The 20,279-nt window shown below is 39.7% G+C and overlaps 3 protein-coding genes across 6 annotated transcripts; 1 reads left to right on the forward strand and 2 right to left on the reverse strand.

Annotated features, from left to right (window-relative positions):
* Positions 1-5,093: 5,093 nt before the first annotated feature.
* Positions 5,094-6,321, reverse strand: LOC140785215 (late embryogenesis abundant protein D-34-like). Its single transcript, XM_073132995.1, has 3 exons — positions 5,913-6,321; positions 5,561-5,839; positions 5,094-5,467 (listed from the first exon to the last, which is right to left on the reverse strand). Exons 1-3 carry the CDS (start codon positions 6,240-6,242, stop codon positions 5,306-5,308), a joined length of 771 nt encoding a protein of 256 aa, XP_072989096.1. The 5' UTR covers positions 6,243-6,321; the 3' UTR covers positions 5,094-5,305.
* Positions 6,322-6,528: 207 nt separating this feature from the next.
* Positions 6,529-13,931, reverse strand: LOC140785201 (E3 ubiquitin ligase PARAQUAT TOLERANCE 3-like). 2 transcript variants are annotated; one of them, XM_073132983.1, is made up of 14 exons: positions 13,046-13,931; positions 12,688-12,787; positions 12,457-12,535; positions 12,133-12,299; positions 11,901-11,980; positions 11,494-11,559; positions 11,256-11,412; positions 11,020-11,168; positions 10,263-10,718; positions 9,619-9,660; positions 9,180-9,438; positions 8,795-8,923; positions 8,125-8,221; positions 6,529-7,266 (listed from the first exon to the last, which is right to left on the reverse strand). In XM_073132983.1, the coding sequence occupies exons 1-14, from the start codon at positions 13,209-13,211 to the stop codon at positions 6,679-6,681; spliced, it is 2,535 nt and encodes an 844-aa protein (XP_072989084.1). In that variant the 5' UTR covers positions 13,212-13,931; the 3' UTR covers positions 6,529-6,678. The 2 variants fall into 2 exon arrangements, with proteins under 2 accessions (XP_072989084.1, XP_072989079.1); XM_073132978.1 differs by having other exon boundaries at positions 6,529-7,269.
* A 2,947-nt stretch (positions 13,932-16,878) lies between these two features.
* On the forward strand, positions 16,879-20,053 carry LOC140780433 (pentatricopeptide repeat-containing protein At2g30780-like). Of its 3 annotated transcripts, XM_073126004.1 has the most exons (4): positions 16,879-17,203; positions 17,761-19,069; positions 19,176-19,388; positions 19,500-20,053. In XM_073126004.1, the coding sequence occupies exons 1-2, from the start codon at positions 16,895-16,897 to the stop codon at positions 18,757-18,759; spliced, it is 1,308 nt and encodes a 435-aa protein (XP_072982105.1). In that variant the 5' UTR covers positions 16,879-16,894; the 3' UTR covers positions 18,760-19,069; positions 19,176-19,388; positions 19,500-20,053. The 3 variants fall into 3 exon arrangements, with proteins under 3 accessions (XP_072982105.1, XP_072982096.1, XP_072982112.1); XM_073125995.1 differs by having other exon boundaries at positions 17,761-19,388; XM_073126011.1 differs by having other exon boundaries at positions 17,761-19,388; positions 19,529-20,053.
* The last annotated feature ends 226 nt before the right edge of the window (positions 20,054-20,279 follow it).

A 20,279-nucleotide genomic window follows, 5' to 3' on the forward strand; every position in this document is an offset into this window, starting at 1 on the left:
ATAGAGCTTGCAGAATGCAGACTAGACAAATTATTCGATATAATCTGAAATTTTATGAATATTAATTTTAATAATATTACTTGGTTCACTATATTCGCAATCTATACTTTTTCAACTGTAATAAGAAAAACTTTAATTTAAATTTCATGTCAAATTAAAAGTAACAATAACACAGTTAAATCTGGTTAACAACCTAATTTTTCTAAACTCATTTAAAGTATTCAAAATAAGGTTAAAAAGTAAATATATCTTAAATGGATTTTAAACTAACAATATTCCAAAAGGGGATACAAGGTGCAATTATTAACTACTCTATAAAAACATCCTATTATCACCTTAAACTTAAAAGGGATAATTTCATTTTAACCGCCTAAATTAATTAACGAAAATTATCCCTCCACTTATAATTGCGAATAATTAAGTGGCTTAGCTAATCAAATATATATTTTAATTTTCTTTGTAAATTTCTTTATTGTCCTCGTAATCTATCTCTCTATCCCGTACCCCCCTCCTCATGATGTTCCTCCGCCAAATCCAGCAACTCCCATGCAATGTGGGATCTTGCAAAGAGCCTCTCCGACCTACCCAAGTCCTAAGTCTCCGACATCGACTCATACAATTCGACATCGGATGACGTCACCTGCAACTCTTGCGGCACTGTCATCGACATCAACCTCGGCAAGACCTCCATCTTTGGCTCCCTCCTCGATTCCCTCTCAACCCTCACATCCCTCCAATCCTTGCAGCTCCAATCTAGATCTCTCTTCTCTTCCCTTCCCTTCCCTCTTCAATTTGCGCAAGTCCTAGGTCTTCGGCATCGACCCATGCAACCCGGCATGGAACTGTATCACTTGTGACTCCTCCGGCATCGTCACCGACATCAACCCTCCCTTCCCCTCCCTCCTATCTTTGTAGCTCCAATCCAACTAGATCTCCAACCTCCTCATTTTCTTCCTGAAGCTCGTCACGCTCCAACGCCTCATCGAGATGTCTTCGCCTCCATCTCTGCCAAATTTTTCTCTAGTTTCTTTGGGTTGCAGTACGTCTCATTGGATGACAACCCCTTCAACCCTAGTCCGTCCCCGAGGATGTCGCCTCCATTGACAATTTTATCGTCTTCGCCGCCTCTAGTGCCCGTATTGGCGGCCTTCCCAACCTCCGGATCTTGCGACTATCCTACAACAGCTTTACTGGTAGGCTACTGTCTTCCCTCGATATGGAAAACCAAAGGAGGGGACCAGACTAGGGGAGGAGGAGAGAAATAAAATAAGGGATTCATTCACGGATAAGTCTTTGCCTATACTCAAGAGACTTATGAGATTGACAGACTTGGGACAATATAGGTGTATTTTATTTAATTAAAATTCTCTATTAATTTGCATATGGTTTGTACGTGCATAAACGGGTAAACATGTTATATATTTGTCATCTGACTATCAAATGCCAACTTATGAATGAAAATAAGTAACATAAATATAACTTAACGGAAATTTTTTTTAATAATATTTTTAATAAATAAGGAGGCCATTTTATATCAAAAGAATAGTTTAGAAAAGTCATATAGAAGAAAGGTTTAATTTAGAGGGTTAAAAGCAAATTATCCCAAGCTTAAGAAAGGATTTCTTTTACAGTGGGTCCATAAGTAATAGAAGCATACAGAGTGAAGTGTAATTACTGTCAAAAAAAAAAAAAAGTAGGGCCTAAAACAAACCTTACCTATATTTATTGTATTAATGTCTTTAACTAGTCTTTCATTATTTAAAAACTGGGCTGCCGTCTTCAATAAATATTGACGTGACGGAAGCCGGGAAATGTGGTGATGAATACCACCTCCTACTGGTGCATGGAATCCAGGTTTCTCTCTCCTAATAACTAAACTATATATGCTAAAGATTATAAAAATATTTTTATCTCTATCTTGCTTTTACAATCGTCTTCTAAGAACGATGAAATAGTCCGCATTTTAATTTAATTTAAATTTTTTTTTCTCTTGCTTTGGGTCTCTTATCTATCTAAAGAAGAAGAAAGGGAAGAGAGTAATATCATTTTAATTAGTTTAATTTGCTCATTTTTTCTTTAGAATTTTTTTTAAACTTTCTATAACTTCGATAGTGTGCTATAAATACAATGTGAAAACTTTCAGCCTCATTAAAAACGCTTATACTTTCAGTGTCTTCAATTACGGTTGCCACATAACAAGCAAGATTTCTAATAAATGCTTCTGACCCACAATTAAAAATATAAACTTTTAATTAAAATAACATTAAATCAGAAAAGTCACAAATAAATGAACGGTTGTTGTGGAACTTGGAAGAGAGAGAGAGAGAGAGAGGAGAGAGGGGGAAGGTGCAGTATACGTTCGTCCTTGGTATTAAAAGGCTCACGAGGAGATGGCCCCCCCTTTGCCTTGCTCCAAAAAATACAACTACTATCGCTAACTAGTTTGCTGCCCAGTACTGCAGGTTTAAAGTCATAAAGTAACTACAACAGTACTCTGAAAATCTACCGTGCTCGATCCTTTCTCCAATTTGATTTAGATTCTCAATTCCTTATATGTTACTTTATTATCAGTTAAGATAAAAACCCTATCATTCATCTTACTCTTTGTCTGCCCGTTTGTTAGCCAACTCAGACGTATAACTATCAATTTTAGTTGCAATTTAGGCAAAATTCTGAGAATTCTGGTAATGATGCATACTGCTCATGAAGTACTTGAGATCTATTTAATTGTAATGTTGATGGTTGACTATGACAGGCCACATGTCTTGTTATTTGGACATCACACAAATAAATATCAACATTTTGTACGATTGAGTTAAAGGTAGGTACACATCTCTCATAAATCACGTAGATCTACCCTTCTAGTTAGCAATTACTTACATAAACCTTTTAACTTACATCATTCATCTCTTTATATATATATATATATGTGTGTATGTATGTATTCTTCTGATTTATAGTAATACAAGTACGTTATATATAAAACATAATAATGGCTTCCTGCTTATAATATTAGGTAAGAGTTATGGCAAATAGATACGGCACTCCATTATAAGTAATACAACTTGTAAGATATCCATGTGTACAAGCAAATGGCTAACAATCATTGAATGAAAACATTAGTCTGTGTTGTTGTTGTTGTTGTTGTTGTGCATGGTTCTCTCTCCAATGCTGCTAGGAGATAAATTAGTTCCACTGAAAGCCATGAATACTAGTTCCTTTTGTCTTAATTTAGCGAGATAGTATTTGTATCCTAATCTCTTTTTAATTATTGGACGCGCACCACCGATAAATATTAAAACTAATTTATACTTATATAATGTCTATTTGTACACCTCGTATAGATGAATAAAATAAGCAATTAATTAATCCAAATGCAAGCTTCAGCCCAATCAAAGATCGATTTACTCAATAATCTATTGGACACCGGCAACTACCATTGACTCTAATAAGTGCTTACGATATCGTGGATTCTTGGACCATCAAGAACAAGTATTCGTGGCATAAATCTTGTCCTTAGTAGCACAAACTGTGAAAGATTTATCCACATAGGGAATCTATCTAGCAAGATCCAGGATTCCCGGCTGCCAGTGTTTTACTGTTATTAAGTGGCATCAGTACACCACAAGATTCGCTTCACTTGGCATCTTTCTAGATCACGTTCGCCTGTTTGTCCATAGAAGCGAAATAAACCGCCAACGAAATTAAACCTTTCTCAAGTTTTATCCAAATCTCAAACGCCAAAACCACTTTTTTTTTTCTTTTTTGTCTCTTTTGCAGATGGAATTAACCGGGTGAAGCATTGTTATTAGAGTATTTGAATGCTAATTCACTATGAGACATAAGTTGTGCTAAAAAATTAATTTTCATACAAAACGTTCTCTGGTTAAAGACTTAAATTTTCACATAACCTCTGGTTATTGAGCTTGGAGTATTTTATTTTATTTTTTTTCTGACTGCATTGGATAAAAACCAACCAAGGGTTCAACTGACTGCTATTATTAATGTGCAGTAAAACTCCCTCTCCCTGTGGATAGTATGTAGTGGGCACATGATTCAGTTCCCCAGCTAGTTTATATATATATATATATATATATATATATATATATATATATATATGTTCATATATGTGGGCCTCCTCCATGAGATAGAAGAGAGTAGAAACATGCCAATCTCCAAGTGGGATACAATAATAAGAACTGGAGGATAGCTTTGGCGTTTTGGTGGAAGTTAGATGGTTCCCTGAACCTCTCGATCAGCTGTCCAATCACTGTTTAAATCCTGTTTATGCCCAAACATTGGCACTGTCCTTCACCTTGCTCATCTTCCATCGTATACTGCTCAAAAGCTTTTAATTGTCAAGAACTAACTGCACAATTAATTGGGTTTGGATATTATCTGGTAGTGGTAGATAGATGATACATACGATCCGGACCAATAACTGCTCATTATTGAGCCCCAGTAGCATGTGAATAGGGACCATATATATAATATAAATTATTCATTTTCTCTATATATGTGAAGAAAGTAAACTGTCAACTCGGTTACAAGATATTACTTGGTGGAATTAAAACATAATTGAATATTGGGAAGGTCTTAAAGGATATAATTAATGCCAAACATACATATTATCGTAACAACAGTAATAATATAACATTCTATCGCTCCAAAACCGAATTATAACATAGCCAGTAGCCAGCGGTATGGTGATTGGTGAGGAGACCCATAGAACATAGAATCTCGATGGAGCTGTAGGTTTATTGATGGATGTGGTTCTTTGGGTAATTAAGGAACACCAAAGTGGATCGATGCATCGTTGCAGATACCAGACAATACGTTGGTTCGTACATAACTGGGTCCCCCTGATAAATAATAAATAATAAATAATAAATTAGCAGCTGGCCCACCAGTTGTTTAGTGGAGGGGACACAAAAGGATTTGATAGCCTGGACTGGATCTTCATCTCTCGTCGTGAAACTTCCCAACTCATCAGAACTGTACAAGTACATGGTCCTACTACGAGGATAGGGAAGCTTCTCCCACTGCCTTCTTAAAACTACTATCACAAGAGGAGCCCATTACTTCCAACCCAATTTGTGATCCAATTAAAGCCCAAAGAAAGAAAGGATACCATCTTGTTGGGCTTTTATGCATTTCCAGGCCCAATCCACAGTAAGAGTATATTTGAGTTACTCATTACCATTGCAAGTACCATATGACACATTCATATATAATATACATCAAAGAAGAAGAAGAGTAATAGACTAAGATAGTAACAAGCACTGGAAACTCTTGCAGATGACGCCTACTGCCTATATTGATTGAGCCGCGCCGCTGCGGCCAGCGACGAAGCGACACCGCCGGGCCTCGCAATCATGTCCGGCTTGTTGCGTATCTCCATTCCCACCGCCGCCGCCGCGTCATCTATCTCCACCGGCTTGTCCGCAGGAAGCTTTACCGTCGCATCCTGTTCCGTCGTGGCAAATTCTTGTTACATTGACCGGTCATATGTTATAGCCGTTCTACTACTAAACAAATAAAATTTTATATAATTAATTACCGAGAGGACGTCACGAAGCTTGATCTTGTCGTCGTCGCGTGCAACCGAAACGTTGGCGCTCGCCGCTGCCTGCGCCTGGTCGGCGACGCCACCAGGCAACGGCATATCAAAACCGGTAGCTCTCAGCTCGGCGGCTTGGATGGCCGCCAAGTCGCTCGGTTCGACCGGCTGATCCCCCGCCGTCAAGGCGGCGGCCTCCATAGCTTCGCCGATCGTTATTTTGGTTCCTTCTGGTACTCCTCCTCCAGGGTTGTCGGCGGTCACGTACTGCCCCACCACCTAAAACAGCAAAACCGCGCGTCACTTGGAAATTTTTGCAGAGAAGCCCTCTTCTCATAATTCACACATTTACCTGTCTGGCTAGGAACTCAGTGACGACACGGCCCCCGGGGATGGGAGTCTCTGTGGCGGTGATACCCTGGTCTCGTGGGACATCGCTGACTTGGTCGTGGCAGACGACGCCCGCACGCTCATTGCAGGCAGCGGCTGAGAGCATGCTGGCGGCGGGGCCGTCCTTCTGTGTTTGGCCAAGCACGATGTTCTCGGCCGACTGCATCATGACCGCGTCCTTGGGGGCTATGGGCTGGCCGGCGAGGTCACTGGTGACGGAGAAGACGTCACCGTATTTGATGCCTTGTCCCCGATCAGCTCCTAGGGGCCTCCGTGGCTGTTGCTGGCTCATTCTGTTAATAATTGGGAAAGATTTAACTGAAGATATTTCCAGTGGTATCTTCAGTATGTGGAATGGCAGCGTGATGCAGAGGAGGAACACAAAACGAGGAGATATAAAAAGAACGTACGTGTAGCGATCGTAATGTGGGCACGTATTCGACAGGTGGGGCTTTGCAGCAATTCGGTTGTACAGGAAAATAATTGCAACACCAACAGGCCTAAATATTATTACATCTAGGGTACATCATTCAAAGTTTGTGTCTGGATATTTGATTTTAACAATGAATCATAATTCATAAATGTGAAATTTCTGATTTGCAATATCATTCAGAAAAATATTTAGTTTCCCGTAATGTACATAACTTTCGGGCATAGCCCTAACACTTATTATAACATCAAGTGACTCTCTCTCTCTCTCTCTCTCTCTCTCTCTCTCTCTCTCTCTCTCATCTACGTTTGCTCCCATGCGGACGGTCATGCTGATGGTCCCTTTCCCTCGACCCTCTCGGGTGCCTGCGGCCCTCCTCCTCCCATTCCGCCGCTCTCCTCGAAGGCCTTCGCTTGAAATGGTACTCCTCCTCCTCCTCTTCGCTGGAGTTGCGATCATACCCACCACCGCTCCCTCTCCGCCCTCCTCCAATCACAGACTGTTGGTCGTAGCTTTCCTTCAGACCGGTGTTACTCTTCTCCTTCGGTGGTGGTGGAGGTGGCGGTGGCGGTGGCTGTGGTGGGAGTTCGGAGGACGACGATTTCCTCTTCTTGCTCGTGCCGGCTCCGGTGCTGGTAGTGTTGGGATCCGGGAAGCTGATGCGGGAGAAGACGCTTCCTTTTTGCTTCTTGTCTGGCTTTGCGGGTTCGGGTGGTTGCTCGATTTGGTCCGAGGAGGAGGAGGACCTCTTCTTGCTGGTGCGAAGGTGCGGGGAGTGGCGCGAGGGCTCGCGAGGAGGGGCGCGACGATCCAGACCCGACGCCTTTTCGGGTTGCTCGTTTCGATCAGATCGGTTCAGTGGACCACCTTCGGAGATCAACCTCTGCTGCTGTCAAAGAACGATAATAAGACAATACTTAGAGAACCGATATTACCCAGATACCCCTACAACATCAAGCCCAACCTAAAAGCCAATATTATATATATATATATACACACACACACACACATATAGACAGGCTTGACAAAAAGGCCCATGGATCAGCGAAAAGCCTGATCGGAACACGAGAACCATATCTCCAGTATCATATAGTGAATTATTTACATTAAAAGGTATGTTGGACAAATTAATGTAAAGGGCACTTATTTAGTGGGTTCAATATTTTCCTACTGGAAAATGCTACACGTTCAGCAAAGCTCAAACTCCCCGGCTGAATCCTAAAATTAGCGAAACAGCAGCAAGAAAAAGAGGCCCAATCTTCCAGCCATTTCGTAATAGTCTGGAAGACACCGAGGCTCAAAAGGCGTTTCCTAGAGCTGAGCTTTAGTAAGCAGCCTCTCGGATTCACACAACAGTACAGACCTAAAATGAAGTAAATCATATAGGCGATCTGCTACCCAGCTCAGCTAGCTAACAGGATAAATTAAAGAAGAAAGCTGCCCTGCTATGAAACAAAGAACACGGTCGCACGTCTTGCATTGGTATGGAAATGACCAATTCCAAGTTTAGTTCTTTATGATTCAGCACACTGCCTTCCGAGGGGATTGCTCATGGCCGATCCTAACCATCATGATGATTTTCATGAAAGGATCAAAGGATGATGACGTAGTTTTGACAGCTATAGATCAATGTGACTAGTAATGCAAAAGTCTTGCCTCTCCACTTGATATCTGGTGCTGCTATAAGGATGAAACATAGAGTACAAAATTGAACAAGAAAAATGATGGACAAAAAACAACATACAGGCTTTGGCTTTGACTTCACTGGTGGAATATCACTGGCACCGCCTGCTTCTCTTGTTTCCCTTCTGGGCCCCCTATCCCTGGAATGCTCCCTCTCTCTGCAACCAAACATCAACAATTATAGAGGTAAGCATGTCTGCAGATACTGGAAAACTAGGTGATATCTCTTTCAAACTCGACTAAAGCTCAACTCGCATATGTGACAGATGGTTATGTTATTTCTCCCTGTTTGCAATCAGATTTCCGTGTTAAAAAACATAAAATGGCAGAGAAAAGGTAGTTGGAACTTGAGTTGAAGTACCAGATGGTAGCATAGACTTGCAGTAAACACAGACCAAATAGAGCCTTCGAAATAGCTCACAGAACTAGATCCAATTTCAAAGGCCTCCTATCATCAATCAGAGGTGGTTGCAAACATGCAAACGAGAAAGACACAAAATGGAAAAGATATGCGAATGACAAAGATGCTTAATAATGACAAATTGTAGGATGGCCTCTAGACTATTTATAAAGAAAGCTAAATTTGTTGGTTAAAAATATAAAGAAGAACTAATATAGACTGAAGTCCAATCTAGGACCTCAACAAGGAGAATCCATTGTAGTCACTTGGCCAACTCAGAAGCGGCAAAAGGAAAGAAGCTAAAACTAGATAATAAGATGCTTTCTATTACCTTTCATTAAGTCGTTCCATTTCACGTTTTCTCCTAAGATCAGCTTTCCTTGCCTCAAACTCTTCCCTGCTCATAACTGGTGGCCCCATATTCATGCCCATGCTGCTGACAGCTAACTCAGACAAATCCCTAGAATAGTTTTCATCAATTTAGCCATGTGATGCAAAATAACATTTATTAAGCTAATGAATCAAATAAAGAAAGGGAATGCAAAATATTAATCTATAACCACCAAAAAATAATGGGCAATTGCAATAGAACTATGAGAGATATTTTCCAGAAACAAAAAAAAGCTTGATACCAGCACATAATTTACTATTTTCAAAGCTTTTCATTAACAGATGAAAATGTCCAATCAATAAGACCTTGCAAATAACCACACTACCTTGGAACATGTGGAGGCATCATATAACCTTGCGCAACAAATGGATCATGTGGCATGATCCCCCCACCAAAAGGAACATCAAAAGGACCTGGTGTATAACCCATGTAAGGCATCGGACCACCAAAAGGTGCCATATACCCTTCAATTCCCAAAGGCATTCCACCATGCCAATATTGGTTGTAGCCTGATGCAGCAAATGGCATCCCAGCAAAATTTTCAGCTCCAATATCTTGATAATTTCTCCATTGCATGTCAGAAGCTACAGTGAGGGAGAAAATTAAAATTCATGATAATGACAAAACATACAAGACTGATGTTTGAAAAATACAGAGCAAAGGATAATCATCTCCAACTGCATACTCATTTAATATAAGGCAGTTGAACTAAACAAAGTCATTATCTAGCTGATATTACGCAGAAACTGCCAAAATGCACTCACCACTTCCAGGAAGGCGTGTTTTTTTCTTCTTCTTCTTCTTTCCTGATAAAACAAAAAGAATGAACCCTTATTAGGAGCCAAGGAAAAAGAGGAAAACGGATGTTTCTTAGATAGATGAAGAATCTAAGAAAAAATATTGACGAAAACATCGACCAGCTTTAAAAAAGACACCACCTTGCAAATATAGAAAGGGGCATCAGCATCCATACATTCAGTTCACCACTAAATTGCTGATTCTACTTCCTACTGGTCTTCTACTTGCTATATAATAATACAGTTGGTATGACTTATTTAATTTTAAATGAAAATTGAATGTTGTCTACAAATTTATTTTCACCAATCACAGCATCAGATATGCATTACTTTACTGCATATGATTGAACTCCATCGTCACAAAAAGACAATTAAGTCTTGACAACATCCAACGACATGATTTCACTCCATCTACAAATTTAGGCATATATAATAATAACACTCACTAGTATATATTTTCCGTGAAATATTAAATTGTCCTAAGAAACTTGACCAAAAACCCAAATGCCCATCAGATGTGCCTGGTAATCCACAAACTAAAATGGGAATCTATAGCTAGAAGTACTTAAAAAAAATTAAAAAATCAACATTGCAAAGTGCTTTTCACACACCTTGCTCACCAGCAAGCAGCTTTTCCTGGACATCTTCAGAAACAGGAGCAACCTCTGGCGATTTAGGCTCTCGTGCACTTGTTGATTCTGGTGTTGCTTCAGAAGCATTCCCAATTACCATAGCTTTCTTGTCTGAAGAAGTAATATCAACATTTGCAGCCTTCACTCCGCTTGCACTCTCAGCTTCAGGAGAATGCTCCACAGGAGGAAGTCCCTTTGGTCCATCTCTGGAAGCAACAGACGGAGTAGGAGATGGGATTTTGGATTGTACAGGACGAGCTGATTCCATATCCTGCACTTGCACCAAACTTCCAGCATTTTCTGTGCTACTGGTTGTTGACTCCAATATACGGCTGATAGTTTCTCTAAGTGTTTTATTTGGAAGAAGGTCATCTGCCAATATACTTGTGGCCCCACAAACACACATTGACTTGGTAATTATGTAGTCTCTAATGCCTAATGGAGAAAGCCATAGGTACAACTCAAAGACAGTTCAAACCAGGTAAATGTATAAAAAATAATGCAAAATATTAATGGTCCAGCAAATGCTATAACACGAAGTACTAGAAAAAAATTAGAGACCAAGATGATGTAAAGGTTATAGACAGGTCATATACACTTGCGAGGTACTTTAATTCTGACCTGAAAAAAGCTCATTTTCATTATTTTTTTCCAGTAAGACTGATGAGGAAAGTACCATATCAAAATTCCCTCACTAGTAACAGAAGAAAATAAGTTTGAAAAGTATGGCACTTACATCTGTCACAAAAACTCCTGAAACAACACTTGCTAGTTAAAACAGCATCTTTCATTACTTCTTTACACAATGGGCAGCGCAATTCTGGTGGAAGATCACTGACAGGACGAGTGGTCGGTATGCCTTCTATTTCCTTCTCAAATGCAGCTCTATTAACAAGAAAGATCCTCATGTTCCAAATATTATTGAAATGCCATTTAAAAAAAAGGGAACTTCAAGGTAAAGTTACAGCTTACTCATTTGGCTTTAGAACAGCAACAGCACCACTTGGCAAAGCATACGAGCCATCAGGAGTTGCCATCAGCATTGATTTTGGAATGCCTGTTGGGGGTTTCACCCTTCGAATGTCGTAATTAGGGTCACCATTTGTCGGGCAATGCTGAATAAAATGACCTGAACAATAACATTTGCCCAGTGAATGTAAACTTACTGTTACTGAACCCCGTAAGAAAAGACAAACCAACACCAACATACCAGGCACTTTGCATCTATGACAGACGTAGCCTGCTGGAGGAGTTTTGCGCTCAAACCCACTGCGGCCTTCTCATAAAAACACAAAAACAAGGGAATGTAGGCATCCAAGAAAATGGAATAGCTTCTTAAGAATATGACAGACATAAATCTACATTACATAACAAAAACCTGCATCCACTACTGTCATGAATTGCATGAAGGAATGAGTAGAGTATTATCATCACTAAGTTAAATGATACAATGTCACTCATTAAAAACAAATATCTTGTACTCTTGCACAGAATGTAAAATTATGGGGGTCACATCACCTTGACTGTTTAATCTCATTCAGAATTAATATCCCACCACATTCAGTTTCAAAAAGAAAGAAATAAAGATGAAGTCACTGTAAGGATTTGCAGTATTACCAAAACCACGTCCACCAGTCATCCTTGCACCCATTCCCCTTCCATAACCTCTGCCGGCACCATATGATTCTTGAGATTGGCTGCAAAGAATGTTCACCAGGTGAAAATGCTACATTATGGAGAATGATGACCACCATTATCTCCTTTGTTTTTTGCAGCTTTAAATCTTTGATAAGCATCATAATACTGTTTCATTGTTTAAAAGATAAACTAAGCCTTCAATGAATCTCACCCATTCCAGTCAAGGGCAGATGCGCCAACTAAAGCTTTAATCTTGTTATCCTCATCAGCCTTGTCCACTGGAGAAATATCCACTGCTGTGATATTTGACTGAGATGGCAGCACTTCAGGAATGGCATACAAGTCATTACCAAACTCATCCCATTCTGATTCCTCATGCTGCAATGTTCAATAGATTTATCATCCGAACATAGTATTTGTCAGAAGTCCTCCTTGTACAATTTCAACAATATGATTCTACTGATTGGCATTAGAAAAGGGTAAATTAAAGTAACATTTGTCCAATGTAACGACATCTATGGGTACTTAAGCTTACATATTTCACTGTGGATGAATCACCAATCAACGTGCTACTTTGAGTTAAAACATCTACTTTATCCTCTACAACTTTTGGCCTGCAGATGAAATGCAAATCTCAAGATAACTTCATCATTATCCTAGACCTGCTTTCCCTAACTTGCACGCAATAAAGTTGCAGAAAACAACTTATTACAGTAACATATCTAAACGAAAGCAAATGCTCAAGTTTCAGAGTGCGAAGTAGTACTCGTCTGGTTCAGTAACAATAGTCTTCCGTGGTCGTCCTGGAACTCGACGAATCAATACCGATGTGTTTTTAGGTATCATAGCTGCTTCATCTACATACTCTGAAACCGGAAAGTGAAGAATACAAAAAGTCCATATGAATCCACATATCAACCCAAATTCCCCAAGAAGGTAATACAACAGAAACATATACCCTTAGCCCATCCGTTAAAATCCCAAATGCATGTATCATTGTCATTGCTATTAAGCTTTTCTCTTTTATGGTCTTTGATGCTAACTATCCACTAAAATATATATTGGTATACAAAATGAAACTATTTGAGGAATCAACAAAATTTTGTCTTTGAGAAAGAACCAACCTTCGTCAGTCTGTGCATTTGTGACCATGAGGTCAAAATCTGTACCCCTTCCCAAATGCTTGGATTCAAAAATCCTTTCTTTCAAATTGGCAACAGATATGAATTGCCCCTCAATGGGAATAGAGTCGTAATCTTTTGCACTTTTAAACTTATAATACACAGCCATTATTTTTCTTTCTTTCTGGTTTTCCTCTGATCTAAAAATGCACACCAGATAAACCACAAAGAAGAAAATTTTGCTCTAAATGGAGCTGCAAGCGAACTTAAAGCCTGAAAAATTGAAGCAGGCCTGGCAATAAGCTAGAACAACAGAAAAACATAGACATGTGTACAAGTAATTAATCTCCCTCAATTCCTCAATGATCGCATCGGTGTCTTCTCCAATTCAACAAAGAACCACTCCGTGCTTTGTAGAGCGAATCACGATGCGAACAGATAAACAGATCGAGAATTCGAGATCCGCCTAAAATCTCCAGGAGGAGCACAGTATGTAAGCCCGTCGGGTTGGGATTTCGACCAGCCGCTGCAAGAAACCTCCACGGACGAACGAACCAAGCCCCAAAGGGGCAAAGACCTCAGATAGGCTCACCAGATTGCTATCGCCGGAAAACCTCCTCGAACACGATCTACAGGAATCCGAAGACGCTGTGGACCGATCTAAAGCCACCGGATCTCCGAGAATAGTAGAAGAAGGTCTTCTACGGATCTTAAACCTCCAAATCGAGCGGCGAAGAAATCATAGATCGATCCGCCGGAGAGAACAATCCGGTCGATAAATCAACTAGATAGATCGATTCTAACGATCGATGCGCAGGAGGAGAGGATAAGGCCTCCGAAGGTGAACAGAGTTAGGGTTTCCTACTTGACGAAAGAGGATTTGAGGGGCAAAAGAGTAAGGCCTCCTCGACGGGGCTATTTATAGATACGCGTAGCTAGGAAAGATGCGTGGTAATTGGACCGGCTTAATTGTGCTTCGTTTATCTCAAATCGGCCCAATAAGGGCCCGTTTGGTTGGGTAGATTTGGCCCAAACAATTAGGCCTATATGCTTCATAATGACAGATGTAGCTTTTTTCGCCCAATAACTTCATGATAACTACAGTAGCACGAATTCGCGATTCGCCAGACAGACCAAAATAGACTGTTTATTTACAACACTTCCAGAGCTAATTAGGGCTATGTAATTGTCCTATACAAACCTCAGCCTATCAGCTAATCATTACCCTTAATTCAGGCAGAACTCAGGCTTTAGCTCGTGATGAAGTTATGCACTTATGCTTGTATCAAAATCACTACTTATAATCCGAAGCATTGGCCCCTAAAATGGAGAAGAGCTGCATGCAAATACACCAAATATGTGCGTATCGGATTCGTCTTGTGACTTCTGGGCCTCGTCTCCGACTCCGAAGGTAATAGTTAGTAATAAAGACGAAAAAAAAAACTCTCAAATTTCTCTTGCTCCTCGCAGTAAAGAGCAATGGAGAAGTGGGTATTGGTGCCATAGTAAAGAGGTAATAATTTCCTCTTCTTTTTTCATGTTGATCCTATTCTTTTTGCATTGGTGTACTCGATCTTTTATTTTTCATTACCGTCAAAGGAACAAAAGATCTATATATATATATATATATATATATATATATTGATTTCCATCCTCAACCGGTTGGATACAAGGACTGCAATGTGGAAATCCCTCCCTCGTCAAGTTCGACTTTGACGCCAGAGCTCTCTTGCCACCTGCGTTACCACCGCATGCAAAGAAGACTTTTTGATCTATAGGAATGAGGCGTTACTGAATACACAGAGAAGGGAGTTGTTACAATGTCAATTGTATCGCAGTTACATCTATTCGGCATCTGAGGATCGAAGTACGAGAAGCTTAGTGATGGAATTATTGGAGTCTGGTAGAGAAGGGAGAAAGTACCTGCTAGGAACGCTTTTAATTGATTTTCCTCACATAACACATCTAGAAATAAGGTATGAGAATCTAGAGTGAGACATCATGGACGTCTTCCAACATGGATGCGGCAAACATCCAAGAGCCATGCAAGATAGCGACGAAGAAATGTTCAGCAACGTACAGCTCTTTCTTGAGTTTGTTGGAAACCCTCTAATTTCAGGCACTATCATTTAAAGGTGTTGAAGATGTTCTGCTTCAGAGGGACGCTGTGGACCGATCTAAAGCCATCTCTGAACTGTATCCATCGTTTGAATCCCTTATTCTGACTAATAAGAACACGATTTCTCCGTCTGCCGATCTTGCCAGATCTTTCCAACCCCTGAGTGATGAAGGGTAGAGCCACAATACTGGAGCAAATCAGAGATGGGATTTCCACCGGTGCCCGTATAGTTATATTGTGATTTTTTTTTTCTTTTAGCATAGAAAAAACGGACTCTATTCGTCTATAAGTTATATGAGGTTCATGTATTTCGGGTTAGATGCCCAAACCAACATTATTTTCAAAGTACTATGTGATACAATTATACAAAGAGAGAAAATTTTGAGATCAAACGTTGTGGAAGATGATAGTGTTGTTCTTGACAAAGGATGAGAGAAGTGTGTTAGTGGTGATAAAACAATAGGAATGCGTCTGGGGCATGACTACTCACTGAGCAAAGCATGCTAATGGGCGGTTACTAAGACACCCTTCTTCACTCTCTCACATATTCCATCTTGTGAAAACCCACCTAAACAGTAATCTAGTGATTAGGCAAATAATTTATTCCGAGAACATTCTTGTTTCCTATAGAGAACTTCTACCGAGCTGTCACATTTGCCAATTGATCAATTTTTGTAAGCTTCAAAATATCATTACTATGAGAACATCACAACTGATTAACGGCAATGACATAAGCAAACAGCAAGATAAACCAAGGTTGAAGGTAGCCGATTTATCCACGAATAGCTGCTGGAAGGAGGGAGGAAAGGCCGAACAGGAATCTAGACGTCGGTCAAGATTATTGACGACACAATCATTACATAAGCAAGAAAGAGGAAGATGGTTATCTGAATAAAGAATTTTGGGCTTGGGGCAGCTACTGCTCTGCAGATTAGAACAAAAACATTAGACTTTACCACATAAAAGTAATATGAGCAATTGTGTGAAGGATATGATATAAGAAAGTTGCTAAGATAACCTTGCAGTATACTGAGTATAATCTCACGGTGATTAATAGCATGAGTTAATCTAATATCCCTGGCTCATGGAAGTATTAGAAGTATGCTGAGATCAGTATAATGACCACTGAGCACTTCTTAGCAAGAGATATCTAAATAGAAAATGCTCTGCGAGTATCATAAAACCAAAAGCAGATTTGCTCACCCCCAAAGAGTGTTCTTCTCATTTGATTGGGATGTTTCAATTCAAAACTGATGGTATTTGTCATAGCAACATGAACCACAGGTTGCTCCCCCGCACCAAGAACTTTCTGCACGACTAGGCAGAAAGGAATGCCAAAGGGCTTTGAAAGGCGCAGGCAATCAAGCTAGAACTTAGAAGAACATTTAAGACCAAAAAAAAAAACGAAGAGAACCGCGTAATAATAGTCGACGAGAAAAACATCAAAACTTCTTCCAGTCTCTAGAGTTAATTAATTAGATTCGGATATTACTTTTAAAGCAATAAAATGAAAAACTGAAACCCATTTTGGGGGAGGAAAATCTTGTGCTCATAGATCATAGTGCTAACATACTAATCGTTTTGATATCAAAGTACTCGATGAGTTTTAAACCGTTCGCTAAATGGGCTTCTCTACGGCCCAGTTTGGGTGGTGAATAATAATATAAAGTCATGAACAAGTTAAAAAGGTAATTATACTTTAAAAAAGACAAGGTAAGGATGCCTTCGGTAAAATGAATCTATTTTTATTTTTTTTCGCTAAGCGTAAACGGCCAGTGGCTTTGCGCCTTGTGCCGGGAACGATGGCGCCGATGGCTAGGGTTTTATCGATCACGAGGCGGCGTTTCTGGCGTCAAATCCAGACATCTCCTTCCCCTCCGTCTCCCACCGCCAACCCTCTCCTTGTGAGGTTGCTAAGGGAGCCAGATTTGGGCGTCAAGATCGCGTTGGAGGAGGACAGCTCAATGGCTCGGTGCGATTCCTCGTTTTGGGAGCACATCGTGGCAGCCCTACAATATTCTGCGCCTAGAAAAGCCCAACTGGTAATGCAAACACAAACCGTGAGTGTTATTAGCTCAGCGACTGAGATATTAGAGTAGATGATGTACCAAATGGTGGTTTTTTTTCTTACAGGAATTCGATCGCAATCAAATTTATATTGCAGTCATAATCTTTAATCACTGTTACATTAAAGAGTTTAAGACCGCATAAGAAAGTTCCACTGTATAAATTATCGCCTCTCCTGATAGTTCTGAAGTACAAGATGTCAAGGTATTATACTTCAAAATTTATAAAATGATCTTAGTTTGAAAGGTAAAACGGAATTCCTTATAAAAAATTAAACAGAAATATTAGAATAGGTAGAAAAAAAAATTCAATTTGGTTTATCAAATTTCAACTAGTATGATTGAAATCATCACTACCGGTGATGCCAGAAATTTATCAGTGGGAATTTTTCTGCAGTGGAATTCTGGAGGGTTGGTGCAATTTTTATCTCATCTTAGATTCCCTGTATTGAGTTATCATATGTTTTATTGAACCGTTTTGAAGTGGTCACTGTCTGAACCCAGTTCATTTTCTCATGTACAAAATTAATCAGGTCTTGGAATGGAAATTAGATAAGCTATTGAAGGAACGTGTCCTAGAAAGGGACCCATATTTGAAGCTAATTTCATTCTGTGGGGGAATGGGTAATATTCCCTTTGCTATGAGGGTCTTTACATCAATGGAGGAAGAAGGCATTCGGCCAAATTCATGCATTTTTAATGCTCTAACTACAGCCTGCTTGTCATCGGGGGACTTTGTCACTGCCTTGAGCTTGTTTGAGATAATGGACAGGATGGAGGACTGCAAACCCAACCTGGCAACCTATAATGTGTTTGTTTCTGCATATTCCAAGCTGGGAAATGGTCATGGCATGATGAGCTGGTACTTAGCTGCAAAGAAAGCTGGGTTTTCTCCAAGTATTGAGACTTATGAGTCCCTAATCATAGGGTTTATACAATCAGGGAAATTTGATGTTGCTGATCGGTTCTTTGAAGAGATGGTATCAGTAAAAATCGTGCCAAATCTGACCATTTTGGAAGCCAAGCTTGAGGGGCTGTGCAAAATAATGAAATTGGATGGAGTCAGAGGGTTTCTGAAGTTCATTACTGATGGAGGATGGGAGCTGACTGAAGCTATGGTGGAGAAGCTTCTGCAGTTGTATTTGGATTTGGGGGTGGTTGAGGAGATGGAAAAGCTACTTGGTTTCATGAGACTTGGCGCGCATTTTTCTGTTTTGCCACGAGTGCATTGTGGAATTATCAGATTACATGCTTACTCCGATAGATTGGATGATATGGAGCATGCTGTTCGGAGATTGCTGGAGGGAGGAATGATCTTTACATGCCCGGAAGACATTGAGGCAGTCATTTGTTGTTACTTCCGCCGGAAGGCTTTCAATAGGTTGGATTTGTTCTTGGACCAGATACATGATTCATATAATCTTGCAAGATCTACTTATGATCTATTAGTTGCTGGGTATCGGAAGTTTGAATTATACGAGAGACTAGATCTATTAATAAATGATATGAAGAGGGCTGGGTTTGCATCATGATTTTCTTGTCTGGTGTAAATGACTTTAAGGATGCTTAAGTGTACTGCTAATCGTGTTCTCTCACTGCTGGAAAGGCTTACTATAGGCTTTATCTGTCTCATATCAATTTTATGAAATGTTCAGAGTGTACAACATATTGTTACTGGTTGGTGTATATATATGAACATTATTGGGATCTTATAGAGTGGAAGTGGCACCATGCAGAGATTGCTATTAATATCCCACGATCTATCTAGCAGAGTTACTATCAGCTAAAGAAGTACAAGATGAGCATCAAGTTGATTGAATTTCTGGCTTTACATGAGAAAAGGTACAGCCTTTAAACTTCTGTAACATTTGATTGAATTTTTGGCAAGATAACATATCTTACTCTAAGAGAGAATGAAGAATTCTAGTAAAATCTAGTACTCTTTCAGATGGATATTAACTGAACGAAAGAAGCCAGGATGAGGATATCACAGGGATAGAAAATAATTTATGTTTAAAGCACGGCATGGCATTTCTTTTCCAGAAATGCTAAATGATAAGCTCTTGGGTGGCATACTGTTTTAGTGGAAGAAGCTCTGTTCTCAGCTCAGTTTGTTTTCCTTTATTTTCCTCTTTGGCTACACATAACATGTGCCTGACAGGTCAGTAAAATTATCTCTATAAGTTCAAAATGATATCATTTATTTTATCATTCAATGCTTAACTATTCACAATTTATTTTTGTTACATTATTTCCTGTTGGGCTCCTTCAGATTGTTTCCCTTTTGGGGGGCTAGTGCAGGAGTTGGGAGTAGACTCTTGCGGAAATGCAGAACAACTTATGGGGCAGATCATCTTGGCCATGTAGACTCAGTATATATCATTTGATAGAATCATGTGTCTGAAACTTGAAGACAATGTAGTTGAGGTTTTTTTTCCACGAATTGAAGAAAGCGCAGGAATCAAAGTACACGAGTGTGTCGAGCAAAATCCATACTATCACAAAATCTTCCTATTTTATATCAGCAGGTTGGTTCAAAAAGCCTGAATTGCAGATCGTATGCCTTTTATCTAATCAGGGTATTATCTTCCCAAATTTCTGAACCGTATAAAAAATAAAGCAGTACACTGTACACCAAATAAGTGAGTAGCTGTACCATTTCATTTCGATCACTTGTACCTCTGCTTGCATACAATTACTATATGTGAAAAGCCAAATTCAGAACACGTAATCAGAATTTCCCTTACGTTCTTGTTCCCAGAGTGTGTACCAAATGAAAGCCACGCATGTTCTATTATTGGATTTCCTGTGATGTTGGACGTTGAACCATGTCGTCTATTGTTAAATGAATAAGCTTTCGTCATTCATTTGATATTTGGTGAAAGATGACACAAATTGTATATTCTAGAAACTCCATTGATTTGAAGTCTTAGCAACAAGAAAACTGGTCGACATGCAACAACCATAGATTCAATTGATCTAAGATCTGATAGAAGTTGGAAATGATCAATATCATGGTTGTTCCGGGGACCACTTCTTATACCGGAGAGCA

Source organism: Typha latifolia, chromosome 1 (assembly GCF_019914945.1).
Source record: "Typha latifolia isolate L0001 chromosome 1, TyphaL0001v2, whole genome shotgun sequence".
Lineage (NCBI taxonomy): Eukaryota > Viridiplantae > Streptophyta > Magnoliopsida > Poales > Typhaceae > Typha > Typha latifolia.

Bases quoted from the DNA above. Each gene is read 5' to 3' on its own strand.
- LOC140785215 (XM_073132995.1), bottom strand. From the start codon at position 6,242: ATGAGCCAGCAACAGCCACGGAGGCCCCTAGGAGCTGATCGGGGACAA. The intron at 5,840-5,912 runs GTAAATGTGTGA...TTGCTGTTTTAG, and splicing joins CTGAGTTCCTAGCCAGACAG to GTGGTGGGGCAGTACGTGAC. The intron at 5,468-5,560 runs GTAATTAATTAT...ACGACGGAACAG, and splicing joins AGCTTCGTGACGTCCTCTCG to GATGCGACGGTAAAGCTTCC.
- LOC140785201 (XM_073132978.1), bottom strand. From the start codon at position 13,211: ATGGCTGTGTATTATAAGTTTAAAAGTGCAAAAGATTACGACTCTATT. The intron at 12,300-12,456 runs GTAAGCTTAAGT...TGAACATTGCAG, and splicing joins ATTCATCCACAGTGAAATAT to CATGAGGAATCAGAATGGGA. The intron at 9,661-10,262 runs GTGTGTGAAAAG...TTGTTTTATCAG, and splicing joins GCTGCTTGCTGGTGAGCAAG to GAAAGAAGAAGAAGAAGAAA.
- LOC140780433 (XM_073125995.1), top strand. From the start codon at position 16,895: ATGAATCTATTTTTATTTTTTTTCGCTAAGCGTAAACGGCCAGTGGCT. The intron at 17,204-17,760 runs GTAATGCAAACA...AAAATTAATCAG, and splicing joins CGCCTAGAAAAGCCCAACTG to GTCTTGGAATGGAAATTAGA.